At 44.0% G+C, this 20,531-nt stretch overlaps 1 protein-coding gene and 1 long non-coding RNA gene across 2 annotated transcripts in view; one reads left to right on the top strand and one right to left on the bottom strand.

Annotated features, from left to right (window-relative positions):
* Window positions 1-4,925: 4,925 nt before the first annotated feature.
* The window catches only part of LOC146425459 (uncharacterized), a 227,237-nt gene continuing 211,631 nt past the window's right edge, over window positions 4,926-20,531 (bottom strand). Inside the window, exons 3-4 of the long non-coding RNA XR_014846559.1 lie at window positions 6,190-6,363; window positions 4,926-5,289 (exon numbers count right to left, since the gene is read on the bottom strand). This is a non-coding gene — a long non-coding RNA (uncharacterized LOC146425459). The remainder of the gene's footprint in view (window positions 5,290-6,189; window positions 6,364-20,531) is intronic.
* Window positions 8,646-10,934, top strand: LOC146425464 (uncharacterized). Its single transcript, XM_085041466.1, has 2 exons — window positions 8,646-9,734; window positions 10,138-10,934. Exon 1 carries the CDS (start codon window positions 8,646-8,648, stop codon window positions 9,678-9,680), a length of 1,035 nt encoding a protein of 344 aa, XP_084897592.1. The 3' UTR covers window positions 9,681-9,734; window positions 10,138-10,934.

Genomic DNA, 20,531 nt, shown 5'->3' with positions numbered 1-20,531 from the left:
TCTTGGACCCCCTTCTCTTCTATACCCCTATGCCATGGGATTCCTCTAAGTAGATAATTGAAGAGGCTGAAGTTGGCTCTCTAGAAGTTCAGGGTTCTAGTACTGCTTACTGCTTTGCTTTCTCCATGCAGGATCCTGAGTTCCACCATCTCATGGTCACTACAGACAAGGCTGCCCCCAAACCTTCATGTCTTCAACCAGTCCCTCCTGTTTTGTTAGTACAAGGTCCAGCAATACACCTTTCCTCATTGGCTCCTCCCCCACTTGCATCAAGAAGTTATTTTCAATGATCTGCAGGAACTTCCTGGACTGTGTGTGCTGGGCCATGTTGTTCCACCCACAAATATCAGGGTGAAGTCCCCCAGGAGAACCAGGGCCTGTGACTCCAAGGCTATTTCCAGTTGCCCATAGAAAGCCGCAATCAACTTCCTCCTCCTGATCAGGTGGCCTATAGTAAACACCAACAACAGTGTCACCCATATTACCCTGCCCCTTAATTCTTAGCCATAAGATCTCAACTTGTCCATCTGTCCCTGGGTACATCTATTGCTGGCTTGATAAATTCCAGTTCTTCTCTCACATAAAGAGCAAATCCACCCCCTTGCCTCACTGACCTGTCCTTTCTAAAAAGAACAACATTCCAGCCATGTGAGTGTCTTGGTTTGAAAGACAGGTGTCTGCTAAGGAAGGTGGGAACCTCCCTTAGAATAGAGAATATGACCCCCTTCCCTCTGAGTTATTATAACTTTGAAATCATGGGCTTTCAGGCAAAGATATGGGAAAAGGAATAACAGCTCTTTACTAGTATTTATAACAAGGTGAACAAGCAACAACAACAGTAGCAATAACAAACAAAACCCAGAAAACTCGGTGGCAGCTTTCTCTGGGCTGCCAGGCACTTCCCCTTTGGTGCAGTTATGGTCACAGCCAGCAGGGGTGGCGTTGGCCTCCCAGCTGGGAAGGTGCGATGACTCCCGAACAGCTGCAGGGGGCGCTGTAGCTAGAGGTCAGCTCCCTGTCTCACGTGGGTAATGGCGGAGGGGCTGGACAGCAAGATGGGGTGCAAGGAGCTCAAATGCAGCAAACTGGAAAAGCAGGGCCGGCTGGGCTAGCAAGCAAAAGGTGGCAGAAACTCTGCAGCCGTGGAAAAAGCTGCAGTGCATTCCGGCAGGCATGAGTGCGGGACAGCGACAGCCAGGCCCCTCTGCAGCAGCTGCTAATGCAGCCGGGGAGACACGTGCTTCAGGAGGGGGAAGAGGGTTGGAATCCCGTGCTTCTCCCAAACGAAAGCTCACCCAGCAAGGAAGAGAAGGCAGTGCAGAGCTGGGCTTCTGCAGTTGCAGCAAAAGGAAGACAGCAGCTTCACTGTTCCACCTCCGATGCTGAGCGAGTAAGTGAAGCTACCAGCGGCCAGGTGCTCCCCTTCTCTCACCACATCTGGGCTACATCTTTTGTCACTTAAGTACCTGGTTGTTGGTTTCCTAGCAACAGAATGGGGAAAATTCCCCAACCTCCAACAGTGAGATATCCCACCATGTCTCAGTAATTGCAATGAGATCACGGTCCTGTAACCGCACATAGATTTCTAGATCTTCCTGTTTATTCCCTGTGCTGTGTTTGTATACAGGCACTTCAGAGAAGTAATCAAACATGTAATCAATCAATCAAAAAAGACAGAGAGAATTTTTACCAGGGCCTGTAATGACAGGAAGAGGAGCAATGGTTCTAAAATTAAAGGGGGTAGATTTAGATTGGATATAAAGAAAAATTCTTTTACAGTGAGGGTGGTGAGACACTGGAACAGGTTGCCCAGAGAAGTTGTCAATGCCCTACCCCTGGAAGCATTCAAGGTCAGGTTGTATGGGGCTTTAAGTAATGTGATCTTGATGCCTTAAAGACCTAGAAATAAAACAACACACTTTCAAGACAATATTAGTATAGGAGGTAATATAAAGGCTGGTCTTTATTGGAGGCCTCCAAGGGGCAGATATGGAAAATACCCACCCCTGCATGGGGTGAATACAGTTTTATAAGTTTAGCAAATTAGTATAACTGACAAGAATTCCCAATTAGAGACTTAAGTGGTGAGGTAATTCTCCCCCAGTTCAACCCTCTCTGACCCCATCCCTGCCCACCGCCCCTTGATAGGAACTAAACTTTGTTTATGAAAATGTGTCTCAATGAGCTGGTTTCAACCTTGTCTCCCAGAGAGCCAAGATAGGCTAGGGGGCTTGTACCCCCCAGGGTTTGGAGCCTCTGGAATGTGTTTTGTCTTTCTGCCTATCAGTGTAGGGAAAAGGTAGGGAAAAGTACTGGGGCTAGCTACACATACAATAATAGGCTACAGAGCTATAAATATATGTGTAAAGAATATGGAGAATATATAAAAGCAAAAAAGGCAAAAGTCAATTCAGCATCAATTCCCCTCTTTAGAGACTCAGCAAGTCTCTAACTTGTCTATTCTCTACTCGATGTTCAACCACAGCATCGCATTATACAGCCAGCTATTATGCAAAGACTAGCTACAGATATAAGTAGTATGAACAGCTCCTTTTACCCAGACCCAGTTTGGTAACCATGAAGTTAGTGTATGGAAGTGTTGTGGTTTGACCCTGGCCAAATGCCAACCACCTATGACATCTGCTCTCTCTGCACTCCCCTGCCACAACTGTGCAGAGGAGAGAAAAAAAACTGTAAAACACAGGACTCATTAGTCGAGATAAGGGACTGAAGTGCGGAATTGACTCCACAACTCAGATAGTTATGAAGTAGGTATGTGTTTATTCCAGTTGGGGTGCATGGGGGGTAGCCCCTCCAAAGGCATGCACACCCTCAGCAGCACTTCACTAGGTTTATATTAGGTTACAGATTACATATGCATAAAGTTAGACAAAGCCCCTATACATATTCAATACCTATCCCCACTTCGTATTATAATGAGTTCAAAGTTCATTTAAATATGCCCGCGCAAGCGCAGTGTCTTCAGATTAATTGTGGGCAAGGGTCCCGATGATTAATTATGACATGGTCCATACTCTTCATCACGATGAACTGTTCACCCTGTTCCCTTGCGCATGCTCCCTTGGTCCTTGGTCTTAGTCCAAGCCTGAGAACCGACTCGTACCGGTCCTGGGGTCCAAGGGCGGGATGCTCGGTTACACTTGGTGGTTTCTCTCAATTATTTGGCTCTCTTCTCTCCATCCTCCCCGATACCAGGTAGGCACAAATTCATTACGTGAATAATAAATGGATCGCAGCTGGCATATCTTAGTAAATCATTATCCAATCTCTGGCTCTCTAAATCAGTGTTCAAAAATATTATTATTACTATTATCCAGCTCCTAGTTCTTTTACATTAGTAATTTCTATTTTACCCTAAATCAGGACTGGAAGGAGGACACACTGAGAAAAAGGGAAAAACAGGCTGAAAACTGAAAGTTGCAAAGTGATTTATTGTTAACAGAGTCGGAGGATGAATGAGATATAAAAATAAGCTCTTAAGACACTTTTTCTTAGCTCACCCCCCTCCCTCCTTCCCACCAACAGCACAGGAGGGGGGGGGGCTGCAGGGTATGGGGTTTTTTTGGTCTGTCCATCACCGAAATTTCTTCTGCTGCTCAAGAAGAGGAGTCCTCTACATTGCCGTTGGGACCCTCCCACAGGAGACAGTCCACAGGAACTTCTTTGGCGTGGATCCAGTCTCACGAGCAGCAGCCCACCTGAATCTGCTGCAACGAGTCCCTCGTCCACAGGGTGCAGACCTCCGAGCTGAGGCCAGGCTGTTTCCACCTCAGGAGCAAGGCCTTTCTCTCCACTGGGACTCCCACTGTATCACAGCTTCCTCCAGGCATGCACCCACTCCTCTGGCATGGGCACCTCCCCACAGGCTGTGGGTGGATCTCTGTACTCCCTGTGGACCCCATGGGCTGCAGGGGGACAACCTGCTCCACCATGGTCTTCACCATGGCTGGCAGAGGACTCTCGGCTCCAGTGCCTGGAGCATCTCCTCCCCCTCCTTCTCCACTGACTTTGGTGTCTCCATGTTGTTTTTCCAACACATATTCTCACCTCCTCCTCCTCCTTCTCTGGCTAAAAAGAAATGCGTGACTACTTTGTTTTGATTTCTTCTTAAATATATTTTCACAGAGTCGTAACTAACATCTCTAATTGGCCCAGGCTTGGCCAGCAGCATGTCCATCGTCTTCAGAGCCGTCAGAGATTGGCTCTACTGGACATGGTAAAAACTTCCAGAACCTTCACACAGGACACACAGGAGCCATCTTTATGCTCCCACCCCCACCCACTAGCAAAAGATGGGCTAAGCAAAACCAACACAGGAAGATATATTCAAAGTTCAATGAGCCTTTTGAAAGCTACCTGATGTAGAATTTGAGTTTGCTTTCCAAATTTCAACCAAATCCTTATTAATTCTTTCACTCTGACCTACATAAGAACAAGAACCAGTGTTAATGATTGTACGGCTAGTAGGAAATTGAGAACCATTCTGTTTTGTAAAACTATACCAGACAAATCATGGACTTCTTCTTGTAAGGCCGAAATTGCATCTTAAGTTTGCTTTTCAATATGTTTAATAATCCTAAATATGATCAAATACTGTGTTTGGAATTACAGCCCCAAGGGCACAGGCTTGATCTTTATCTAGGAGCAAAACTTACCAGGTCTCATTTTCACATATCCAATACCACCCTGACAACTTGTTCTTATGAAGAGCTTTTGGAGACATTTTGGACTAATGTCACATGCAAATTTTGGAACCAAATCTGAATCATGGTTACCAACTGTGCAGATAACAGGCACAAAAAGAACAATTTAAATCACATCATCCTGATTTGTATCAGTCTCTGTTTTCCAGTTGTTTTGTCACCGAATCTGTGGAAAAAAATTACAAAAACCTTCCAACAACATTTTAATGTTAGAGAGTCAAGGCATTACTTTATTATCTGGCCAGGATGTACCACAGAAATCATCTCATCCACACATAGCCCGGGTGTGCAGAGAGAATCATTCCATGATACATAGCTTTTACTCGATTTTTCAGATATTTTATACAGTAAAAATACATAGGAAAGCATTGTGTCAGTGTTCATTGGTCTAAAGTTGAGCAAACCCCCAGTATTCAGTTTCTCATTGGATCCGAATCTCCTCGCCTCTGATGCTAATTAGATTCTTCATTCTTCAGTTTTTCTTATCAGTCCTTTTTCCAGGCCAGGATGTCTTCAGCCCTGCTGGAGGTGGTCTGGGGTAGCTGTTTGTGATAGCCATCATGTCCTGTTGTCTTGGTTTGAAAGACACGTGTCTGCCAAGAGAGGTTGAACCCTCCCCTAGAGCAGAGGATGTGATTTTTCTTCCCCTCCTCCCTCCGAATTATTTAATTTTGTAAATCAAGGGCTTTCAGGCAAAGGTATGGGAAAAAGGAGTATCAGTTCTTTACTAGTATCTATAAACAAACAATAACAATAATAGCAAATCACAACTAGAACCAGAAAACCAAACAGCAGATAACGTGAGCTGCTGAGCCTTCTCCCGTGTGGTGCAATCACGGTTGCAAGCAGCAGGGGCGCTGTTGAGCTCCCGGCCGGCCAGGGCAGGTGCGATGACTCCCGAGCGGCTGCAGGTGGCGCTGTGGCGCAGGGTCAGGTCACCGTCCGGCAGCTGCAATGGCGGACGGGCTGAGAAACACGCAGGGCAGCAGGAAACAGCTCAGGGCAGCGAGAGAACAGGGCAGTAGGAGCGGGCGCTCTCTCTCTCCGGCCAGCAAGAATTTCTGCAGTCACAGCAGACGCCACGGTCTCGTGCGGCAGAGGGCGGGGGCAGGCAGCAGGGGCCGCGGGACTCTCCCGGCAGCAGCTACGAGGGAACGCAGCCCGGGGGGGGAAAACGTGCCCTTCCCCGTGAGGAGAAAAGTTGAATCAAAGCTCACCCAGCCAGGAGAGAAGAGAAACAGGGCACAGTTGGATTTCTTCTGGTAGCAGCTGGAAAGCAAAGAGCCAGCAGCCTCTCCTCTCAGCGTCCGAACCACGAGAGAGCGTTCCCAGGGCCGGCTCCTCCCTTACCTTGCCCTGCCCAAAAACCCAGCTTTTGTCTTTTACAAAAGACTTGATCGCTCTGAACATCGGACTATTTGTTGCTTAGTAACAGGAATGGGAAGAAATTCTCAACCCCCGACACCTGTTGATAACCACAAGGACCCGGTGGATGTTCTGTTAATAGTCTTTATCTTTCTGGTTATCTTCGGGGTCACTCCCAATCTGTTGATATGATGAGTCCACCAGACCTCATCTGGTAGAACAATGCCCTGAAAGAAACCTAAAATTCCTTTTCCCAGGGTAAAGACAAAAAAAACTTTTGACTAAAGTTATACAAAATTTTTAACCTGATATATTTTCCAACACTTTGGGCTAAGCGAGAAGGAAGAAGCATGCAGACTACTGTAGACAAGAGAAGCTAGTTTTAATGACAAATGAGAGAGTTGTCACAAAAGGGTAGAAAAGTGCAATTTCTATATGTAATAGAAAATAGGAACATAATCAATACGCAGTTATAGATGAAGTATCACTAATATAGCAACAAAATGTGTAATAGTAAAACTGTGTGTGTGTTAGCAAAATAAGTGTGTGATTAATGTATTAAATAAGAATAGTATGCTGTGTTTGTAGCCCTAAGATAAGGAAACTAGAAGTTATGTAAGAACCCAACCCTTAAGACTGTGCCTTTTAGATAAATGAACAAAACAAGGGTGGATGCTGAACTTGTAAATGTATAAATAACCTTTGCAAAGTGAGCATGGTGGACATGCTCATGGAGGTGTTAACCCCTGCATGTTCCCCCTGGCCAGGCCAATAAAGGTGTGCTTTACTTTAGAGTACTTTACTGTGGAGTAGATTCCTTTGAATCACTCCCGACTGGCACCTGGCTGATATAACAGCTAGTACCAGAGGAACAGCCCCGATTAAAAGTGAGTCGGATAGCCCAGATACAGAGTTTCTCGGAAGAAGATACTGAGGACAAAGCTGCTGTAGCCAAGAGGAAAAAGGGGAAAAGAAGCACAGGAAGCTATAGAAGCACCCAGTCCTGTAGCTAAAAGTACCAGATAGAAAAAGGAAGAACCAGAAAAGGAAGAGCCAGCCATACAAGCCCCTTTGAGGCAGGCTGTGACTAATCAAGGGTTAATTTACATTAAAACACCCTTTTCTCTTATGGAATTGCAGCAGTAGAAAGCCTCAGTTGGATGGTACAGAGAAAATCCAGAAAAAAGTGGTGAATTTTGTAGACAAGGCAATTAAGACACAAAACCCAGACTGGAGCAATCTAGATGCAATGATGGACACATTATTAGATGAAAGAGAAAAAGAGATGGTTAGAAGGACTGTTATAACTGCTATAGAGGCTCAAACAGCAGCTGGAACTCTTCAAGGGCCAGTTAATGATATTTTCCCTTTAAATGACCTGGGGTGGGACCCTAATGTAACAGAACAAATGGTGAGATTAAAAAAGTCATCAGAATTGGGTGGTATTTGGTATAAAATGTGCCATTCCTAAAGCAGTGAATTGGTCCAAATTGTACAAAATAAGACAAGACATGAATGAAACTCCTTCAGACTTCTTGAATAGGCCTAAATAGGCTGCACAAAAATGCACAAATCTGGACCTCGAGGCCCCTGAAGAGAAGTCCTACCTGGTTTATCTCTCTATAGGTCAATCTGCAAGTGATATAAGGAAAAAGCTGCAAAAGATGGATGAGAGCCATAACATAGGTAAATAGGTAAATTGTTTGACATAGCTTGGAAATTATATCAAAATAGGGATTCAACAGATGAGGATAGACACCAGCAGGGTAAGAGGGATGATCAGGAAAATTCATCTAATGCATTGAAAAAGAGTACTTCTCCTCTAGATAAAGATCAAAGTTCTTTTTGCAAGAAAAAGGGACACTGAAAGAACAAGTGTCTGATGCTGATGGAAAGGACACTCCCAGCTTCTGAATTAGCTGTGAATAGGGACTGATGGGGACAGAAGGGCTTACCCCGGCTTACCCTTTGGTTGTAGCTAAGTTAGGGAAAGATGATGTTGAATTTTTAGTGGATAGGGGGTCAACATATTCTGTGTTAAATACTTTAAAAGGGAAATTGAGTCAAGATATTGTAAATTTGATTGGTGCCACAGGGGTAAGTGAAACAAGGCATTTCTTCCAACCTTTAAAATTTAAGTTGGGAAAACACTGGGTGACTCACCAATTCCTCTATATGTCAAATTCCCCAAAGCCATTATTGGGTAGGGATTTATTGGAGAAATTAGAAGCTGTGATAAATACATGTCATAATGTTGGCTTTTCGCAAATATCACAATGGATACTATGTGTATTGTTTTAATTCTTTTCTTATAGAGGTAGCCTGGTTGTGAAAAATTGCTGTGTAATGATGACTAAGGTCTTTCTTTCTAGTACTAGCTGAGTTTAATAGTAGTAAAATAGCTGTTATAGTTTTATTAGAATGCTTAAACTGTCTGCTTGAACTGGATAACATCCCACAAATGGACCTGCCTCTGACACTCCAACTATCAGCACCTGTTGCCTGCAGGAACCACAATCTGGGAGCGATAACAGAATCAATGAAAGGCGACTGCACATGCTCCGAGGAGGCGGATCAGTTCCCAAAAAGGATGTGTCTGTCCAGACCCATTCCTGTGCGGAGTGTTTGAGCTTATCGGCGGTACCAGGGGGCGATGCAGAAGAAGCATGTTTGCGGTGCGACCAGGTGAATGACCTGCTTTCACTGGTGGCTGAGCTTAGGGAGGAAGTAGAAAGACTAAGGAGTATTAGGGAAAGTGAAAGGGAAATAGATTGGTGGAGCTCTACCCTTCCATCCTTGAGGGAGGCTCACCAGGAGTCAGAAGACTCCTATGCCTCCCACTATCAGGCAATAGGAGGACACCTGGGGGATGAAGGGGAGTGGAAATGGGTCCCCACTCGAGGAGGTAATAGAAATTCCTCCTTACCCCCCTCACCTACCCAGGTGCCACTTCAGAATAGGTATGAGGCCCTGGATCTAGAAGATCAGCTAGAGGACATAGAGGAGAATGATCTGTCCAGTGATCCCCCCAGTGGTGGTTCACCTGTCAGACAGATCACCACCTCTAACATTAAAAAGAAAAGAAGGGCAGTGGTAGCGGGTGACTCCCTTCTTAGGGAAACAGAGGGCCCCATATGTCGACCAGACCCATCCCACAGGGAGATCTGTTGCCTCCCTGGGGCCCGGGAATGGGATATCGCCAAGAGACTACCTGGGCTGATTCGGCCCTCTGATTACTACCCACTGCTGATACTCCAGGCTGGCAATGATGAGATTGAGAGGAGGAGCATCAAGGCAATTAAAAGGGACTTTAGGGCACTGGGTCAAGTGGTTAATAGGGCAGGAGCTCAGGTAGTGTTCTGCTCAGTCCTCTTGGTGGTAAAGAAAAATGATGAAAGAAATAGGAGAGCCCACATTATCAACAAGTGGCTCAAGGGTTGGTGCCATCAGCAGAATTTTGGGTTTTTTGATCATGGGGAAACTTTTACAGCACCTGGTCTGCTAGAACCAGATGGGCTCCATCTCTCTGTTAAGGGCAGAAGGTTTTTAGCTCATGAACTGGCTGAACTCATTGAAAGGGCTTTAAACTAGGTTCGAAGGGGGAAGGGGATACAGCTGGGCTCTCTGGAAACAGGCCCAAGGATGGTAAGTGTTACACAATGGCTTAAAGATCACGGACATGACTTATTAGAAGGTTTGTGCGAGCAAGATCATTGTTAAGCTAAGTAGCACTCAGGCCATGTACAGGCCGCAGCAGCTCGCTTCCCCTGGGAACGCTTCGTGAGAAAATATCAAAAGATGCAGCTGTGTGAAGAATGTACGGGAGGAAACTTATGATTAACAGAGAATGAGGGAGAAAACCTTGTAGATGTGGGAATGGAATGTGAAAGAAATGTAAACTGTAACTGCTGCAATTAACGAGTAGATTAGTGATTAATAAATAAAAAACACGGTAATAGTACAAAAAGAGCACACGCGTTAAAATAAACGAAGCTTGCTTATAACTCATATTGAGAATGCTGTGAGTTTCCTCTCGTCGCTACGTTAGGTAAGCCTGAGTTAGGGGTGAAATCAGTAGCCCAGCTGAAGTGCATGTATACTAATGCACGCAGCATGGGTAACAAACAAGAGGAGCTGGAAGCCACGGTACAACAGCAAAGCTATGACGTAGTTGCTATCATGGAAACATGGTGGGATGACTCACATAGCTGGAGCACTGCACTGGATGGCTACAAGCTCTTCAGAAGAGACAGAAAAGGGAGAAGAGGTGGAGGGGTGGCCCTTTACATTAGGGAGGTTTTTGATGCCATGGGCATTGAAATTAATGATGATGAAGTTGAATGCCTATGGGTAAGGATTAAGGGGAAGGCCAACAAGGCTGACATCCTACTGGGAGTCTGTTATAGACCACCCAACCAAGATGAAGAAGTGGACAACTTATTCTATAAGCAGCTAGAGAATGTTTCAGGGTCACCAGCCCTTGTTCTCGTAGGTGACTTTAACCTACCGGACATCTGCTGGGAACTTAATACAGCAGAAAAGAGGCAGTCCAAGACGTTCTTGGAGTGGGTGGAGGACAATTTTCTGTTGCAGCTGGTGAGTGAGCCCACCAGGGGTGGGGCTACGCTAGATTTGTTGTCTACAAATAGAGACAGGCTGGTGGGAGATGTGGTGGTTGGAGGACAACTGGGGCATAGTGACCATGGAATTATAGAGTTTTCAATAATTGGTGAAATGAGGGTGAACATCAATAAGACTTTTACATTGGACTTCAGGAGGGCAGACTTTAACCTATTTAGGAGACTTATTCAGAGAGTTCCTTGGGAAGCAGCCCTTAAAAACAAAGGAGTACAGGAAAGGTGGGCATACTTCAAAAAAGAGATCCTGAGGGCACAGGAGCAGACTGTTCCAGTGCGACGAAAGATGAGTCGGCGAGGCAAACGTCCATCCTGGATGGACAACGAGGTCTTGAAGGAACTTAGGAACAAAAAGAGGATATATAATCTTTGGAAGGAGGGTCAGGTCTCTCAGGAAGTATTTAAGGAGGCTGCTAGGGCATGTAGGAAAAAAATTAGGGAGGCCAAAGCTCAGTTTGAACTCAATTTGGCAACCATTGTAAAGGACAATAAAAAATGTTTTTACAAATATTTTAATGACAAAAGGAAGGACAAGACCGACCTTTGTTGTCTATTAGATGCGGAAGGGAATTTAGTAACTGCAGATGAGAAGGCGGAAGTGCTTAATGACTTCTTTGCCTCTGTCTTTATTGGAAAGACACATGGTGCTCAGGACAACTGTCTTCCTGGGTTGGTAGATCGTGTCAAGAAGAGGGATGGTCCCCCTGTTATCCAAGAGGAGGCAGTCAGGGAACTGCTGAGCTGCTTGGACATTCATAAATCTATGGGACCGGATGGGATCCATCCCAGGGTGATGAGGGAGCTGGCAGATGAGCTTGCAAAGCCGCTCTCCATCGTTTACCAACAGTCCTGGCTCACTGGTGAGGTTCCAGATGACTGGAAGCTGGCCAATGTGATGCCCATTCATAAAAAGAGTAAGAAGGAGGATCCTGGTAATTACAGGCTGGTTAGCCTGACCTCGGTACCAGGGAAGGTTATGGAACAGTTTATATTGAGTGCTATTACATAGCACCTACAGGATGGACAGGGGATTAGACCCAGCCAGCATGGGTTTAGAAGGGGTAGGTCATGTTTGACCAACCTGGTCTCCTTTTATGACCAGGTAACCCGCCTGGTGGATTCAGGAAAGGCTGTAGATGTTGTCTATTTAGACCTCAGCAAAGCCTTTGACACTGTTTCCCACAGCATACTCCTGGAAAAGCTGGCAGCCCACGGCTTGGACAGGAGCACTCTTTGCTGGGTTAAGAATTGGCTGGATGGCCGGGCCCAGAGAGTGGTGGTGAATGGTGCTGCATCCAGCTGGCGGCCAGTCACCAGTGGTGTCCCTCAGGGGTCTGTGTTGGGACCAGTTCTGTTTAATATTTTTATTGATGACATGGACGAGGGTATTGAATCTTTCATTAGTAAATTTGCAGATGACACTAAGCTGAGAGCATGTGTCGACCTGTTGGAAGGTAGGAGGGCTCTGCAGAGAGACCTGGAACAGTTGGATGGATGGGCAGAGTCCAATGAGATGAAGTTTAATAAGTCCAAGTGCCGAGTCCTGCATTTTGGCCACAATAACCCCCTGCAACACTATAGGCTGGGGACAGAGTGGCTGGACAGTGCCCAGGCAGAAAGAGACTTGGGGGTACTGGTCAACAGCTGAATCAACATGAGCTAGCAGTATGCCCAGGTGGCCAAAAAGGCCAATGGCATCCTGGCCTGTATCAGAAATAGTGTGGCCAGCAGGACCAGGGAAGTCATTCTTCCCGTATACTTGGCACTGGTGAGGCCACACCTTGAGTACTGTGTCCAGTTCTGGGCCCCTCAGTTCAGGAAGGACGTGGAGACACTTGAGCGCATCCAGAGGAGGGCAACAAGGCTGGTGAGGGGCTTGGAACACAAGCCCTATGAGGAACATCTGAGGGAACTGGGGTTGTTTAGCCTGGAGAAAAGGAGACTCAGAGGTGACCTTATCACTCTCTACAACTTCTTGAAAGGTGGTTGTAGTGAGGTGGGGGTTGGTCTCTTTTTCCAGGCAACAACTGGCAGAACAAGAGGACACCGTCTTAAGTTGCACCAAGGAAAATATAAGTTGGATATTAGGAAAAAGTTTTTTACAGAAAGAATGATAAAATATTGGAATGGTCTACCCGGGGAGGTGGTGGAATCACCATCCCTGGACGTGTTTAAAAAGATTGGATGTGGCGCTCAGTGCCATGGTTTAGTTAAGTTGAGGTGTTGGGACATAGGTTGGACTCGATGATCTTGAAGGTCTCTTCCAACCTTCTGATTCTGTGAAAATAGTCTGGAGAAAAATATGAATATGTATAACTGTTTATGAATATACATTAGGCTGAAGGGTATGTAAAGGGTATCTCTGTCCATACCAGGTGTGCTTTTTGGCTGAATGCCAAAGCACCCAGCGCTGACCTTTTGCTTTTATCTGTCCCCTATTGTCTTTTATTAAACCTTTTTGATCCTAACAGGAGAGTGGACCTCGTTTTTCACAAAGCGGAAATTAAATTTTGCAAAGAAGGGGAAATGCAAGTTATGATTCCTGAAACTAAATTTGTCGAAGTAGCTGCCCTTTTTATACAGGAGAATTGTGGTGAAATTCCCAAAGAAGATTCTATCATTCCAATAGTGTGGGTCAGTGAATTTCCCGGGAGTTCCCAAAGAGCTGAACCTGTGAATATTATCCTCAAATGAGGGGCCACACCAGTAAGGCAGAAACAATACCCTTGGAAGTTAGAAGGTCATAGGGGATTAGTGAGAAAGGAGTGGTCAAATAGAAAACACAAATCTATTTGCACTTCAACCATTCTTGTTTCTTTGAGCTTTTGCCCCTTCCACCAGCACGGCGCCTGTCAGTTCTGGCCTTGTGGATTCCCTTAATCTTATCAAGATAAAAGGGGGCAAAAGGAATCCTTTTGCCATTGAGTACAAGAAATCGCTAGTAATATTAATGACTTATGAGAAGTAATTTGTATAACTACTCCTATCCTGGGGAATGTAATGAATATTCATGAATGTTACCTATAACACTGTGTCTTTGGGAGTACTGAGGTGTGTGTGTTTGGTGGAATCAATTCCCACACATCCGGTGCACCGAATAAAGCAAATACCCACTTCTCTGACTTGGTCTCTGAAGTGTCTCTGAGCTCGATTGGGGCGAATCAAACTGGCGACCCAGATGGGACCCTGACTCTGCTCGGCTGCCTGATCCTGGGGTAAGCAGACCTTCCAGTCGCGACCCTGAATTTTCAGGGGAAGCTCAGCTGTCCTCTGGCTCACGGCGGGAGTAGTCTAAGGACCATCTGCACCAAATTAAGGTATTTGCTACTTTTAAAATAAATGCCTGCAGGTCCGGGGTGCTAGCCCCGAGGGTGGGTTGAGACTGGGTCTCCCGAAATTAGTCCCGGGCAAGGGGTTGGACCCCCGGGGTTGGACCCCGCTGTCAAGAAAAGGTACTTTTAAGGGTTGGACCCCGCTATAGTGAAAGGTACCTTTAAGGGGTTGGACTCCAGTGTATTACACCATACTGTGATTTTTGTTCTGTCTGTTGTTTTTCTGTTACTGTGTTACTATGTCAATATTTTGTTGCTGTGTGAGTGTGAATGAATGAGACGTGTCTCCGACACGGAGCGAGAATGGAGCTTTATCTACATTTCCGTTCTCTGGCAACAGAAACGGCCAGAGAAAAGCGAAGAGACTGGCAAAGAGTGAACGAGTGTGGGTCATATATAAACCGTTGGTTTGGAGTGTCTGGAGGGGGGCAGATTATATTGTTGAATGGAGGGATTTTGGCTGCTGAGTTGAGAACGCTCGGACCCCAACACCATTCTAGTATTGCTCTATTTGATTTTGCCATTAAAATTCTGTGTTTTGTGTGTGGAAACCGTTGTGAAACTTGAACTTAGTGCGCGTGTATTAATTGTGAGAGGAAGTGATGTTGTCTATTTGCTCGAGTGCTTCTGAAATTTTTTAATGTGTGTACATGTACTGTGTGTGCAAAATTTTACCTGTGTTAATTGGTATTTTTGCCGGCATATAAATTTATACGGGGACGCCCGCAAGATAAAAATAACTAATTGAATCTAATAAATACCTCTTTAGAGCTCCTGTGTGTAACTGCTGAAATATGGTTGTATAGAATGTTGTAGTAGATGGAACTTGCAATCAAGTAAGAGTAAGGGGGAAGGGCTGCGTTTGGATACTGCAGAGGGAATGTTTAGAAATGTGAATTGTCTGTTAAGAGTTCTGTCTAGGTCACCAGAATGACTTTGTGGGACAGTGAGCACCCCCAGGGAGTAGTGCGGGTGGGGGCTGGAGAAGGGCTGAATAAGCCCTGAAGAAACTGGTTAGAGAGATACTGCAAATGTATGTAAGAAAGGATAAAAAAGGCAAAAGCAAAAGTGATGCCAAAGAGACACTGAAAGCAAAAATGTCTGTAGAAAAGATATACCAAATTTTGTAATTAACTATTTCAAGGTTAAAATCTCCTGCCTGGGTTACTCTGAGTTGCTGTTTTGGTTTTTTTGAACAAAGGTTTGCTTGAATGCTTTTAATTAAAATTCTTTACCCTTCAAGCAGCCAGCCAAATTGCCTTAGAGAAAATGCAAATTAACTGCTGCAGAGGAAAAATTTTAGAACTGCTGAGGAGAAGGTGGAGACAAGGTGTGTCTCTGAGCCATTGTGCGGGGCTGTTCAAGCAGCCAAGAACGTGACAATGTGTGCTTAATTCATGTCCCCAAGAGGGTTCAGTCCTTTCTGTATGGTTGGTTGTCATGGCAAGTAACTTTTGCAAAAAGGTGTTCTTCCCCATGCTTTGAGAATTTGACAGCCACTTTTGGAGAACACGGTGGCGTGATGCTAATTTTATAAGTTACCAAATCCAGTGGCTGGCGGCTATTGATTGTCTCATAATGTAGCCAGAGGCTGGCCGCACTGTCTGCAAGCTGTGCAGCCAAAGCTCTGATGGTAAGTGAAGCCCGAAGGCTGACAATAGGAAGATACCTCATAAGTTTCACACCAAGCTAAAGATTTATTAACTCAAAGAACATCTGAGTAGATGACCAGTGCAGTTATTGTACTGTGAATCTTGTCTAGTAAAACAAGAGTATTTAAGAAAAAAAGAAAAAAACCCAAAAACAAGGGGTTTGACTCAGCCTCCTTGAGAAAGTTGGAAAAAAAAAAACCAAAAAAAAACCAAAAAAAAACCCACAAAAAAAACCAAACCCATGACCGTACAGTATTCAGGTAATAAATCTCCAGACCCAGGTTAGGAAAGATTCGCGAGGCACTCCTTGGTCTGGAGAGAAAATGTATTTTGTAGTGAGTCTTCAAAAGTACTAGAAGAGTAACAATTTGAAAAATACACTATCATTAATGAAAGAAAGTTAAAATAAGTGAAACATTGCCTCTTACATAGTCAGCTCAAGCAGCAGAGCTGTAAGTGCTTATAAAATCCTGCGAAGTATATCAAGACAAAATAGTGAATATTTTTACTAATTCTAAATATGCATATAGAGTAATACATGCATTTAAGAAATTATAAGAAAAAAAGGAAGTTTATTAAATTTTAATTTCTCACTTATTAAAAGAATTCCCAATGGGGAGTTAAACGAGGCAAGAATTCATCATTCTCCCACTCTAACATGTGTTATCACTGTGCAAGTTTGTTTTAACATCCTTCAGTGTGTCCTCATCAGACAAAAAGCTGTGTAACTGCTAACTTCCTTCACGACTGTGAGATCCACAGCCAGAGACTCCTCTCCAGTGTGAAACTCCAGACAAAGAAGACACAAAAGAACAATATTAGACAATATAATATACAGTAAATTGGTTAAAAGATGCAACACCAAAATGAAACATATTAAATGGTTTTGTTTTTTGTATTTCCAGAACAGTGTTATCCACGGTCAGCTATCCTAGCAAAACCTTGTAATAATTGTAATGGCAAGTATGGCTTCAGATGCAAAGAGGTAAGTAAGCCAGGAAAGAAAAAAAAAAGAGAAAGCTATGTGAGCTTGAATCTATATTTGTGAAATTGATATATAACAATAACAAAATAATTTCATTTTTAAAATGAAAAGGTTTCAAAAGGATGGCTGGCTATTTTACTAAGTATTTATAACTGTTGCTGTTTAATGCATATTTGTTTGTCCAGTGTTTAAGAACGTTAAGCCCCACAAAAGGAAAATACTGCCTTTGAAAAATCGCTAAAAGTCATAGACCAATCTGCCAGGCTTTGGGCTCTGCAATTTAAAAGTTAATTTAAAATAGCAGTTAAAAGTGCCATTCTTCAGTAGCACATTTGAAGTCCTAGAAAAAGCTCGCAAAATCGTATAAACGATCCTGAACATCTGTTGATTTTGTGAGTGGCTAATATTTGTGAGCATATTTTTTCTGTAAATTGAAAGATAATCTAGATTTACGGAGAGTAAAACAAAAGACTGAAAAGGAGAGAAAAGATAGCCTAATGGATCACAAGCAAAAACTAACAGCATGAGAATCTTAGTCAGTTATCCTTTATGCTTTCCTCTTTCCTTTCTGCTCTGTTTGCTAGAAATTCTACCAAGGTGAGGAAGAAAAGTACTCCATTTTACAAGCAAGAAAAGCTATCAGTGGTCCTGATCACTGTCTGGAGCCATGATGTGAGCTGCCAAAACTGAAAAATTTAATGTCTCTGCAACACTTCAAAATGCCTGTGTGTATGGTGTGTGGGAAAGGGACAGGTCAGGCCTTGCCCGGTGAGACAGTGAACTGCTCCTTACCTCACCCCCCAGAGCATCCCAGCCCTGCAGTGAGGTCCAGTCATGGACACAGCAGAGGCAGTGCTGCACGGAGCTCCAAGCCTAGCCCTATAGTGGAGCCAGTCATGGACACAGCAGAGGACAGTGCTCCAATCTCCCCATCCCTGACTCCAAAGAAACCTGCTAGGAGATGGAAGGCCCAAGAAAGCCAAAAGAATTAACATTCCTCTTAGAATTTCTATAGATTCTGTCTTTCTTCTTTTTCTTCAAAATAACTGCTCAACCAATATCTCTCCACATTAGTGTTGTTCCTCAACTAACAAAGCTTACTCCGAACTTTTATACTAATATATAAACCCACCAATATTCAGTTTTGCCAGGTAGTTTATACCCTGGCCCGAAGTAAGTAAACTAAAGAAGAACCTTTCTACCATTGTAGAGGCCATAATGAATGCCACTGCAGATGCCATAAAAGCACAGCAAATCAAGATAAAGAGCATCTCACAATTAACTATAGATTTGCTGTATGACAAAAGAGAAAGAGTATGTACAGTTATAAATACAAGCTGTTGCAATTATGTTAATCCTAACTTAAAAAAATGTATGTAATAGTTATTTGTGTTATTGCATTGTTATTTACTGTCTGCAATAGTTATTGTTGTCTGATATTATGTACTTGAAATTGCGATGCTTATATTCAATGGCAAAAGTATAAACTTAGATATGAAATAGAGAAAGGTATTTACTTTCATGACATACAAGATTTGTAAAGAATTACAAATTACAAAAGAAAAGGGGGGATTGAGACTCTGAGCTTTTTGCCCCCCTTCCACCAGCACAGGCGCCTGTCTGTGGCCTCCAGGGCAGAAGGCTGAACTCTTAATTAAAATTCAAATCGTAGGTAACAGCTCTGGCCTGATGGCTTATCAGCTAAGCATGCATTTGAAACCAGCACAGAAACCGCTGAATCATCCCATGAAGGACTGTCACCTTGGAGGGGGCTTTGGGGGTCTCCAAAGACCACCAGGATATACGGAGCATGCGTGGTGCACATGCTAATGATATTAATGACTTCCGAGAAATGATTTGTATAACCACTCCTATCCTGAAGAATGTAATTAATATTCATGATTTTACCTATAACACTGTGTCTTTGGGGTACTGAGGTGTGTGTGTTTGGTGGAAACAATTCCCCACACATCCGGTGCACTGAATAAAGCAAATACCCACTTCTCTGACTTGGTCTCTGAAGTGTCTCTGGGCTCGATTGGGGCGAATCAAACCCTGCCCTTTCATGAATGGGGTAAAACACAGAGGTTCCATTTCCATCTACAAATCTTAAAAAGACAGTCCTGTATCACTGACATAGAGGGAATATGGAATACACAAATTTTGGTCACCCCAAATGCTATCCCTATAAGTAGGACGCTGTTAGTCTAAAAGACTGAAGCAGTCTTCAAGCACAAGGCCAAGTCGAGACTTTCTGTATTCACTCCTTATGCCAGGAGCACTACAGAAGGTACTGGACCACAACAAACACATTTGGCTAGCACTGAACCCAAGTTTACAGGCTAGGCTGTTAAGACTTCAGGACTGAGCTGCTGACAACCCTAAATTACAGCTGCACAGTGTTCCTGCCCTCTGAGACGGGTTATTTCATTTGGATAGAGAATCAGCTTGTATCCAACCATGTATGCAATATAGTCACCCTGCACTCTTGGATGTACAGTGTAAACATTAATTAGCTTTGACATTCTAACTCAGTTGTAAGGGTGTGCTTCCCCCACCTGACCTATATTTCCCATAACTCTGCTCAAGTGATAACCATCAGTGGCAGTTGATGGCTGAACACCTGCCTGCCCATGAGAAGCAGTGAATTAATTCCTTGTTTTGCTTTGCTTGTGTGCCTGGCTTTTGCTTTTCCTATTAAACTGTCTTTATCTCAACCCACCAGTTTTCTAGCTTTTACCCTTCCAATTCTCTCCCTGATCCTACTGGTGGGGTGTGGTGGTGCATCCCCCACCCCCCGCCCCTTTCAGGCTGCACTGTGATCTCAGAAATGCTTATTAAGATTCAGCCTTGATGAACAGCACCTGGCCTCAGCTCTTCTTGAGCTTATGAGAAACACTGTCTGCTCCCAGGAACTTATGCTGTATAACAAGCTCCTGCTTTTTTTTTAATGAACAGCCTTGAAAACTAATTTTTTTTTTTGCCTGAATGGCATAACATCCTTGTTCTCACACTTTCAAAGAATGTATGCCGAACCAAAGTGCAGCCAGGATGAAACATTGTTATGACTAAAGCTCACTCTCTTGCGACCCTATAAACAGCAGTCCAAAATAAGACCCTCTGAGCTCTTCTGGACCACAGCAGGCTGCGACCAGCAACCTCCCTCTGGGGGGGACACCTCTCAGAGCCAGCGAACTCTCAAGTTTGCTATACTTGGAGGATCGCCAAACAATGATGACTACTGGGCCGATACCCCCACTCCTTGAGGTTCAACCCTTGGTCTGCTGAGGAGATGCAAAGACATCCAGAGTGAGTATTTCACTGCTTTGAGGGGAATTTTTCTCAGGTACCTTGCACTGACTCTATGTCTGCGTGCATACACGAGCATATATATGCTATAGCAAATATGGGAGAAATGCTGCTCTCTTAGATGTTTAAGTACTTTTTGCTAAATTGTTACGTTTAAGGCATAAGTTAAACTCTGTTAAGTTTGAGTGCTGTTAAGCCTTTAGGCCATATTCCTTTTTATCCTTGCCCTTTCTATCCTTTTGTCACACACACATAGTTCTCAGTTAATTTCTGTTTTGACTGACTGGATTTTGTTAGTTGCTTTTTTTTCCTCAGTGTGCCTTAACCATCTAGTAAGTAGTAGAGTGAGCCTTGCTAACTAACTTTGTCATGCTGTCACTTAATATTAAATCTGGTTTTTACTGATACCCTTGCCAGAGATTTTTTAAGGGATCTCAAACACTCGTTTGTAACATGGGGGAGCGAGCGAGTGGCTGCATGGCACTTGGTTTTGGCTAGGATTAAACCACAACAACAGGCTAGAAATG

This window comes from Lichenostomus cassidix, chromosome W (genome assembly GCF_008360975.1).
Source record: "Lichenostomus cassidix isolate B80296 chromosome W, HeHo_3.0, whole genome shotgun sequence".
NCBI classification, from domain to species: domain Eukaryota; kingdom Metazoa; phylum Chordata; class Aves; order Passeriformes; family Meliphagidae; genus Lichenostomus; species Lichenostomus cassidix.
Note: the sequence above shows the minus strand (reverse complement) of the source record. Positions and strands in the feature narration are given on the sequence as shown.